The sequence below is a fragment of the Crocuta crocuta genome, unplaced genomic scaffold, assembly GCF_008692635.1.
Source record: "Crocuta crocuta isolate KB4526 unplaced genomic scaffold, BGI_CrCroc_1.0 scaffold334, whole genome shotgun sequence".
In the NCBI taxonomy this organism is placed as follows: Eukaryota; Metazoa; Chordata; class Mammalia; order Carnivora; family Hyaenidae; genus Crocuta; species Crocuta crocuta.
In genome coordinates this window covers 3,639,048-3,649,434 of record NW_027533260.1, presented here as the reverse complement: position 1 = coordinate 3,649,434, position 10,387 = coordinate 3,639,048, and the positions used below count along the sequence as shown (strand labels likewise).

The 10,387-nt window shown below is 58.4% G+C and overlaps 1 protein-coding gene across 1 annotated transcript in view; it reads right to left on the bottom strand.

The window, feature by feature from the left end:
- The window catches only part of SLC8A2 (solute carrier family 8 member A2), a 31,800-nt gene extending 21,596 nt beyond the window's left edge, over positions 1–10,204 (bottom strand). The window contains exons 1-3 of the mRNA XM_077747227.1: positions 10,085–10,204; positions 4,991–5,680; positions 1–462 (exon numbers count right to left, since the gene is read on the bottom strand). The exon at positions 1–462 is cut by the window's left edge and continues 284 nt beyond it. Of these exons, the coding sequence (XP_077603353.1) occupies positions 1–462; positions 4,991–5,665 (1,137 nt within the window). The 5' untranslated portion in view covers positions 5,666–5,680; positions 10,085–10,204. The remainder of the gene's footprint in view (positions 463–4,990; positions 5,681–10,084) is intronic.
- Positions 10,205–10,387: the final 183 nt, after the last annotated feature.

The window sequence follows — 10,387 nt, the reverse complement described above, 5'->3', positions numbered from 1 at the left end:
GGCGCGGCGCGACGCGTCCACCGCGTGTCTGCGCAGCACGTTGCCGGCGCCCGTCATCAGCCGCGTGGCCTGGATGCGGTAGAAGGCGCGGCTCTTCTGCTGGTGCAGCAGCGCGTAGTAGTTGGCGATGCCCACCAGCTGCTCCAGGTCCTTGTCCGGGTGCTTCTGCTTGAGGTCCTTGAGGATCTGGATGACCTCGCGGCGGCTGGCGTCCAGCTCGCGGGCCTCGGCGGGGGCGGGGCCCAGGCCGCCCGCGTCGCCCGGCACCTCGGCGCCCACGAACGTGCCGTCCAGCTCGATGCTCTTGGGCGGGTCGCCCTCGGCGCCGATGATGATGCCGCTACGCGGGTCGGTGCGGTAGCGCTTGTACACGTACTTGTAGAAGAGCAGCCGCTTGTCGGCCATCCAGGCGAACACCACGCACACCGGGAAGAACACGAGGGTCAGCAGCGCCTCCCACACCTGCGGGAGGCNCTCTACTTCGCGCTCTCGTCGGCTCCTGTCTCTGCCACTCCCCATCTCTGTCTCTGTCTCTCTCTGATCGGTGTCTCTTTCTCTCCCTGCCTCCGTCTCATTGTGCGCCGGTTGCACGTTTCCTCCTCTGTCTCTTCCTTGTTGCCTCTGTCTCCTTGCCTCCGTGTCGCCCTTTTATATCTTTTGTAGATACCCGGCTCTGTCCCTTGTGAGGCCCTTCGCAGTTTCTCTGCCTCTCCCCCTGCCTGTCGCGTTCCCGGTCTCCTTATGCATGCACGCAAGGAACGTGCAATGCAAGCATGTAAGCAAGCATGCATCCCTCCCTCCCTCTACCCACCTTTCATCACGCTGAGAACCACGCCCAGCTGCCTGCCCCCCGTGCCCGGAGCCCAGACACCCTCAGCTGCCACTAGACGACAGATGGGTTCCCACCCTGAGGTCCCAGCCCCTGTCAAGGGACAGAGCCTGTGTCCCTTCCCGCCTCCCTCTCCCTCCAGCCTTTTCTCCCTGCTCCGTTTCCCCCTGGCCCCTCCTCATCTGCGATGCCTGGACCCGTCCACACCCCACCCGCCACCCAAGTCCCCTCACCTCTTCCCAAAGCTCCCTGATTCCCCACCCCCACCAGCGAATCCAGACAGCCTTTGCCAGACTCTCTCCTTCCTTAGAATCCGCCGGGCCCTCAGGGACGAGCCGCTGCCTCTAAAAGAGGCACAAGTTTGGCTCCTCTTAACAGCCTCATAAAACAAGCTCCTGTGTTTACATGCTCTGCCTCCCCAGAGACGCAAGGCAATGCAGGGTTCAGATCCCGGTTCTAGAAGCGGCAAGTCTGGCTCAGCCTCTTGTCTGTGAAAATGGGAACATCCCCAAGGCTGAAGGCGCTGATGCACACCTAGCACTTAGCACTGTCGGTTCCCGACACAGGGAACATAACTCAAAATGGGACATTAACATGACCGTTCTTCTACCTAGTGTTCTGTCGCTCCTAGCGCCCAAGGAGGTCCAGGGCTCCTCTGCCTCACCCTTCTGGTTAAAGACAGGGAGGAAAGGATGAAAGATTATTTACAATCAGACAGCCCCGGAGCGATCGGAACGTCTTTAACATGGGCCCGGAAGGGGAAATATCGTTTAAGATCCAGCCAATCCCCACACCCCCGGCCGCTGTGTTTGCTGATGGCTCAGAGACAACGCAGGAAAGCCAGCAGGCAGGCTTAAGGAAGCCCAATCTACACAAGGTGTGACGTGCACTCTGGCCTTGGAACTGGCCACTGGCCCGGGATGCTCCCGTAATCAGAAGACCATGTCAAAGCTCTAGGATGCGCTTTCCTCCCTGCAGGTAAAGAAAAGGTGATTCTAGAAGACTCACATCCTTCTTCCATGGGCCCACGGACCTGCCTACCCTGGGCGAGAAGGGAGACCGGACAGGTTCTGGGCACAAAAACGCCCTCAAGGCGGGGGCGGGTGTCTCACAAATCTAGGGGTGTTTACGGGTTGTCACCTGTCATTGTGACTGGAGAGGGGGATACGGTCCCAGATGGTGACACCCAGCGACTCATGGGGTGGTCCCACCCAAGACAGAATTGTCCCGAGTCCTGCCTGTCTTCAGAACCTCCTGCTGGAGGGGCGCCTGGGGGGCTCAGTCGGTTAAGCGTCTGACTCTTGATTTCGAGGCAGGTCATGAGCTCACGGTTCGTGAGTTCGAGCCCCAGCATCGGGCTCTGCGCTGACAGCACAACCTTGCTTGGGATTCTCTCTCTCCCGCTCTCTGCCCCTCCCTCACCGGTGCGTGCGAGCCCCCCCACCTCAGGTGAAAAACCTGCTTCTAATCATCGGAGTCTAGAACTCAACTCTGTTATATATATACACCAAGTACTTTCCTGTATGGTTTAATATATGCTGAACACACTTATTTTTAATCTTGCCGCTACCCACTCCTCTGCTCAACTCCTTGCACAGCGTATTCCTGATCTTTTTCTTTCTTTTAAACCCAGACTTGTTCAGTGTAAGTAGGTGCCAGCATCTGGCTCCCACATCGTGACTTTTAAAGTAGCCACGCCGAAGCACTCACACGTGGAAACGCGCGCTCTTCTGTTAGCCAGGCCTCTCCCTGGTACCACGGTTCGGGGCTTATCCTGACTTTCGGAAAGCCGACAGCGCAGGTAAGCTCAGGGAGGGGAGGAAGAGCTCACCTTCGCTCTGTTCTAGGCCTGCTATTCCGAGCCCTTCCACGCGTAAGTTATTTGATCCCCGCACAGCCCTCTGACGTCAGTACTGTGACAACGGCCAGGTGACAGGTGGGGACACCGAGGCACAAAGCAGGCGGGGAACTTGCCCAAGGAACAGCTAGGAAGCAGCAGAAGTGGGGTTTGAATCGAGCCTGTCTGGGTCCAGGGTCCACGCACCAAACCAGGAGCCTAGAAGATGCCTCTCTTATTATCTAAGTATTTCACATTGGCCAGAGTAAAGGGATGTAACAAAACATTTGCTAGAGAAAGAGAGCATTGGGTTTGAAGGGTCAAGAACCAAGGACCTGGTCCAACCCCTTCCATGGTTCAGATGTGAAACCTGAGGCCCAGAGAGGGTATGGGCTTTGCCTGAGGCCACACAGCACTTTGGGAGAGAATCCAGAGCCAGACCGATCTCACTGCCTCAGTTCACTTCCTTAAGGAGGAATCGGTACCCTCTTTATCTCATGCCAGTTCCTTCCAGAATTTCATGAAAATGTCCCACAATGCTGGCCTCCACGTTACCCCCCAAGGATCCCTGATGGCTACTTCTCCACCCTGAGCTGTGGCTTTTTTGTACCCTGTTTTCTAAGTCTTCCTTCTCAGGGGGACAATCTCCCCTCCACGCCCCCCATCCCTATCCCTCCTCTGGCTCATGGTGTCTAAAATTCTTGTCAGAGTTCTGCCATAAATTCTCATCAAAGACCACTTTGAAAACCTTGGCCAGTAGGCCATTCTTTTCACTAGTGCCTGAGAACTGTGTGATGCCTTCTTCCGTACTTTTCACCCTGGCAGCCAGGAAGCTCGACATCACAGTCGCGGGTTGCAGTCCACTGTCTCTCTCCCTCTCTCATCCCTGTCCTCCATGCCACTGTCTCTCCCTCGGCTCACTGTGGTTTCTGGTCCCTCGGTTCTGTTTTTATAACACCTGCAAAGAATTTTTCTACTTTTAACTTTCGGCTCCTTCCTGGGAATGAAACTATAATTGGCAAAACCTGACAGATATGCACGACTAGATTATACACACGTGTGAAGGACTTCTGGGTAGCCTCAAATAAATGATGCATGTGTGTGAACGAATTAGGCCAGGCCCATAAATAAATTATGCAAATACAGCTGGCAGTCTTGGCTTGTGGGAAATGAATTAGGCAAATGTTTTAAAGGAAGACTTAGCAGGACGCGGTTAAGACACTGGACAAACGAGAGGCGAATCATTATGTGAATGTGGGCGGAAATTAGAGAGCAGTGGGGCTAAATTTCGTCTCACTATTGGAAGAAATGGTGCAAAGTGGCCTCATCAGTGGACTGGGTTGATACCTACGCTGGATTGGATTGGGTATAAATTACAGTGATGTGGCATCAATGATCCTAACATCAGAAATCATCTGGGAATAATGAGTGACTGACGCAAGCCACGACTGCGTATCTGGGAAATACAGAGCGAGATTACCCAGAGGTGGGCATCCGTCTATGTAAGCCCATGGGTCAATTATGCAAGTTGCGGGGCGCCTGGGTGGCTTAGTCGGTTAAGCGTCCGACTTTCGCTTAGGTCATGATCTCGCGGTTCGTGGGTTCGAGCCCCGCGTCGGGCTGTGTGCTGACTGCCAGCTCAGAGCCTGGAGCCTGTTTCAGAGTCTGTGTCTCCCTCTCTCTCTGACCCTCCCCTGCTCACACTGTCTCTCTCTCTCTCTCTCCTAGAAATAAATAAAAATATTTAAAAAAAAATTATGCAAGTTGCACCAAGTTACCCCAATTGATGAGAAGTGTCCAAAAACATAAGGTTGGACCGGTGCACCTGTGGCATGAATTATGCAGACGGAGGAGGTCTTATTATTAAGGTGGGAATAAATTATGCAAAAGGCAGGGAGTGTAAGAGAGCATGTGAACACACCCGGCAAATACCCAGCGAGGCCGTGAAGGGTGGTATGCATTACACAGATCGCAAGGACTCTGTTAACACATAAGGCCTGGTTAGGAGAGTTCAAAGGTGTTCCTTCTGGATGGATAGGTTGCAAAATGCCATCCCCCCTCTGGGCAGATGAGCCCTTTCCAGATCCTGCAGAGCCATCCAGACATGGTGTGGGCAGGCTCAGTGGACTCTAGCCCCAAACTGCCCTCTCCGGCGCACCGCCCCTGTGCAGTGCGTGATCTGCACAACCGTACCTGGCGGCCCTCCCCAATGTGAGCATGCATTTCTGCAAACACATGAATCAAGTCTCCAAGCCCAGGGAGCCACCCCTCGGGGTCTTGCAGAAGTACGTGCACAGAGGAGGTGGCTATGGGTCCTTGCTCACCTGGACCACACCCGGGGAAAAGACGGCAAGGATGAGGTAAAGCCAGACATAGGCGAAGATACTCCAAGAGGCAGTGACAAAGAAGACCCTCAAGTGCTTGATCTTGCGGCTCTCGCCGGCTGGGATGACATAGATGCACACGGCGATGACCACAAACATGTTGAAGGCGGCACTGCCCACGATGGTGCCTGGGCCCAGCTCGCCCGCCTGGAAGTTGTGCCCACAGACCTCGATGACAGACAGCAGGATCTCGGGGGCGGAGGAGCCCAGGGCCATGAGCGTGAGGTTGGACACAGTCTCGTTCCAGATGCGGACGGTGCCCACGCTGGTCTCGCCGTTGGCCTTGGTGATGGTGATCTCCTTCTCCTTGGATGTGATGACCTCGATGGACGCCATGAAGCGGTCGGCGATGATGGACACGCCCAGGAACATGTACACCATGGCCACGAAGTAGACCACGGCCCGCGCCGCTTTGTCACCCAGCGACGGGTCGTCGGGCTCCCAGACGGGCAGCAGGACCCCGGGCTGGCAGCGGTTGGAGCCCTGGCAGCCTCCCGTGCTCACATCGCTGTCATTGGCCAGGGGAGGTGGCAGAGAGGGGGTCGGGGTGGCCGCCCCTGAGCACGGGGGTGTCCCCAGGAGGAGTGCAAAGCCCACCAAGGCCAGGGGAGCCATGGAGAGTGTTGGGTCCTGTGGGGGAGGAGGAGGAAGTGTGGGGGAGGGGTGCAACCCCCTCCCATTCACGCGGGAACATTCCAGAGCATGGAGGGCAAGCTGGGGGCTAAGGGGGGGGTGGAGGATGGGGACAGAGGGAGACAGAGGGACAGGGACACAAAGAGACAGAGAGTGCCGGACAGAGACCCACGCAGGGCCCCACACGGTGCTGGTGGAGTGGACACGGATCTCCCCGCTCCGGGGAGTCAGGGTGGAACATCCTGCCTCCTACGACTCAGCAGTTCCACGCCCAGGTTCACGTGCACCCAGACCCCTAGGACATGTGTCTGCCAAGGAGCCACATGCGAGAATGTCCGCGGCTGCTTTGTCCCTAGCAGCCCCCTCTCCGGACCCACCCGGATGCCTCGCAGTGGTAGATGGGCAAGTGCCCTCCCACCGCGGAACGTTGGGTGGCCCTGAAAAGGGCTGCAGACGCGCCTGGCCACGCAGGCGAATCCCACGGACGGATGATGGATGAACGAAGCCAGGCCCCAAAGAGCACAGACTGGACGCTTCAGCGGGTGAGGCGAGGGGAGGAGGCCCTACATTCATTAGCTAAGTCGAATGGCCTCTAACTTGGCCCTCAGAGGACTCCCGTTCAGGACCTGGGCCGTGGCGGGTGCTGGGATGTCTGTCTGTCTGTCTCTCGTGAGGGGGGCTGCAGAGAGGCTGCCAGAGGGTCTCTGGCTCACAATTTCCCCTGCAGTGGAGGTGGGTGTCTCTCCCCAGGACCCCCAGCGTCGCTGTGAGGCACACGCCTCGTCGGCAGCTGGGACCCGAGGCCCCGTGCTGGGCTTTCTGTCCCGTCTGTGGGTTGCAGGGTCTCCACACTTACAACACTCTTCTGGCCTCTGATTCTGGGCTTGAGCGGCTATCTCTGTGTCTCACCTTGGTTCCCCTTGAAAATACAAATCGGTGGGCCCCCTGGGGGGCTCAGTCGGGTGAGCGTCGGACTCCTGATTTCGGCTCAGGTCATGATCTCGCGGTTTGTGAGATCGAGCCCCGCGTCGGGCTCTGTGCTGACAGCTCAGAGCCTGGAGCCTGCTTCCCATTCTGTGTCTCCCTCCCCATCTCTGTCTCTGCCTCCCCCTGCTCGCACTTTGTTTCTCTCTCTCAAAAATGAATAAACATTGAAAATTTAAAAATAAAACAAACAAATATTACACACACACACACACACAAATCAGTTCATGTCCCCCCTCTGCTCAGAACCCTCCATGGCTCCCTACTGGGCCTCAGAATACCGCAGCCCTCGCCCTGGCTCCTGAGGTCTCCCGTGATCTGGCCTTCTCATTCCCTCTCTGGCTTCATCTCTCTCTCCCTGCCCCCCTGGCTCCTTGGCCCCAGCCACCTCTCGGTTCCTCACGTACTAGACAAGTTCCTGCCTCAGGGCCTTTGCGCCTGCTGATTCCCCGCTTCCTGGGACACTGTTCTCTACATATCTGCCCTCTCTTCTCCAATTCTCCACTCAGACATCACCCTCCGTGAGCTCTCTATTCAAAACGACACCACCCCACTTTGGGGAGGCCCTAGCTGTCTCATAGATGAGAGGGCCAAGGCTCAGAGAGGTTAAAACTCATTCAAAGCCCCCAGCACCAACTCTGGCTCCATTTCTCTCTCTGGGAGTGGCCCGAACTGCCAGCTCCTCGGCCCCTCTCTTACGTTGCCATGGTAACCCAGTAGCCTATAAAAAGGGGGTGGGTACTGAGAGAAGGAGAGGTCTTCAGAATCTCCACCTCCCTGACCCCTGTCTTGCCCAGCAGCCTCAGTTCTCCCGGTAACTCCCATTTCTGTCTGAAAGTTCTTCTCTGAGTCTAACCCACAGCCTGCCCCCAAAACACGCCCACATACTCACGGGCTGGGAGCCGGCTCCTCTGGAGGAGGGAGGTAGAATGTTGGCAGAACTTCCCTGAGGAGTGTGTGTGTGTGTGTGTGTGTGTGTGTGTGGGCGGGGAGAGGGGGGGATTCTTAAAGGGCCACCGCACAATTAGCCCCCTCAGCAAGGCCCCTAATGATACATCTAATTAGCAGCCCCCTAATTAGCAGCGACTTAGGCATAATTACAAACCCACCAGGATACAAAGCGAAGACTCATGCCCTCTTCTCCCTCCCTTCTTCCTGGCTTCCAGAAGAAACGAGGGCTACCTGGGAGTCAAGAATTCATCTCAAGCGTCTAACTCCCTCTCTCACGGGAGGGCCCTGGCCTGGAAAGTGCCCCCCACATCTAACCACCTGTCCGTCCTGCTGCGGTCCTCAAGGGAGACCAGAGTCAGCCAAGGGAGGTTCTCATGCCTGCCCTCCTTGCCTGGGGGGATGGTCAAAGCAGCCTGGCCCAGTCCCTTTTTCTGCAAAACCTGAGGCCTTAGGGGAGGTGGGGGGGAGGGGGTCAGGAAGAGAAGGCGCTAGATAAATATTTGTGAAATGAATGACCAAGAGGTCTGAGTCCTGTCGCTGGGGACAGCTGCACTTCCTCTGCTTAGAGGCGCCTGTCTCCTCTTCGTCCACCAGCAGCCCTGAAACCTAATCTGGGTTTAGAATCCGGGGGGAGAAGGATCAGGTGGAGGCCAGGGTAGGAGTCCGGGGGGCAGATGGTGGCATCTCCCGATCTCCCCCCCGCCCTCGTGGGCAAGTGTCCAGCTGGGCCAGTGGTAAGCACGCCGGGGTCTGCCTCACACGCCTCTCGGGGCCTCAGAGACCTGTCTGGGGCAGGACTGCAAGCCTAAGGGAAGGGGTCCAGTCTGGCACGCCGGGTGGGACCCCGTCCCTCCCCCACATTGGCGAGCGAGGGGGGGGGGGCTCCCGGTTGCGCTCGGTGGGGCCAGGGCTTGCCCACCGCGCCTCGGAGAGACTTCAGGGAGGTGGGGACCCGAGCTTCTAAACACACCCCCTTCCTGCCCCAGGGTGAACCACGTGCCAGGAGGCTCAGGGCTCCAGGGCTACCACACGCAGATGGGTAAACTGAGGGTCCGGAGGGAGAAAGAGCTTGGCCAGGTCACGCAGCTTCAGAGCAGGGGCAGGGGAGAATGGACCCTCAAGGCGTGGGACTCCTAACCCAGTGCTCTTTTGAACCCACCCGGGCCCCACGTGGGTACTTGAGGACCTCACCCCATCACAGCGTGGGCTCCGCTCACACCTCTCCTCTTGTCACTCACTCTCGCCCACCTTTCTGGGTCCCCTTCCCCCCAGGAAAGAAGAGGATGTACTGGCCAGGGACTTCCGGACTCAGAGGGGCCCTCAGGGAGCCCCCAGGGGATGGGAATCCACCCCCCACTGAGAGATGGGGGGTCTGGGTCCCTGATGAGGCTGGTCTGCCCCGAGAGGGACGGGACGGAGGTAAGGCTGCAGAAAGGACCGGCCTGAGCCACCCCAGGACTTCAGTGCTGTGCCTGGCGGAGGAAAGGCGCCAGCAACTGTCAAAAGAACGGATGAGGCAAGCGATGGACAACCCCCGACAGACAAGGTATAGAAGTCAGACTGCAGGAGGGACTGGTCCAGCCTACGCGAAGAGGGAGGAGAGGGGCTCTGTCCTCGGGGGAGGGAGGCTGGGCGGGAGCTGGGCAGGAGAAGGGAGAGGAGTTTGGGGGACCCCGCGGCTTCTGGGGGGGCCCACTCTGGGGGGGGGTGGGGATCTTCTTCCGCCAGGTCTCCCCCGTGCCAGGGGCGGGGACAAAGGTGTGTAGGAGGAGAATTAACCCGCTACCAGTGAAGCGATAGACAGAGCGACAGAGACCACATACCTACAGACGAGATGAAGAGGAGAGACAGGGGCAGGGGAGAGACAGACAGAGACGCACAGAGACAGAGACACGGGGGAGCAGAGACAGGAGGGAGAGAGACACACACAGATGGCGAAAGAGGAAGGCAGAGAGAAAGAGACCAAGGACTTCGAGACAGAGCCCCGAAAAGGCACAGAACAGACCCAGGCACAGAGGGAAACAGGGACAGAGGCGGGAGTGAGGGACTGACAGACAGAGACACCGGGGAAGGGACCCGGAGAGGCAGGCAGACTGTGCGGGACTGGACCCCTGAGAGATGTGGAGAGACAGACGGGACCCAGACGCAGGAAGGCGGGGGCGGAGGGAGAGAACGCGAAGGGGGGCTGCCCCAGACGGGCTGGGGTGTTCTCGAGGCACCCCCTCCCCAGCCCGCCATGCTCCCTGGAACCCCGGAGGGGCCGAGGATGTTGGCTGCTGGTGGCGCCCTGGCCCCACAGAAGGCACCCGGTGTCCCAGCCTGGGATACGCAGCCCCTCACCCCCCACCCCCCATAAATGAGCTCAGGGAAGAGCGGCTCCTGGCTCCTCAAATGTCCCCCTCCACCCGCCTGGGGCAATACCGTCCTTCCTCCACGCCCCCCCCCAGAACTGGGGGGGTCTCTTACCTGCAGCTACAGCCTGGACCAGGTCCCCCTAGCACTGGGCTGCCGGTGGTGGGCGACTCCGCCCGACAGAGAAAGAGAAAGACAGACAGACAGAGAGGGAGAGAGAGAGAAGCTGGAGACTGAGAGGGAGAGCCGGGGAGGAGGGGAGGGAGAGGGGATAGAAGGAGGAGAGGAAGAGGGGGGAGGGACACGGGGGAGGGGGAGTCAGGAGAGAGGGAGGAGGAGGGACGGGGGAGAGAGCTGGGAGGGAGGAGGAGCCGGAGAGGGAGGGGAGGAGGAGGAGGCGGGGAGAAGGGAGGCAGG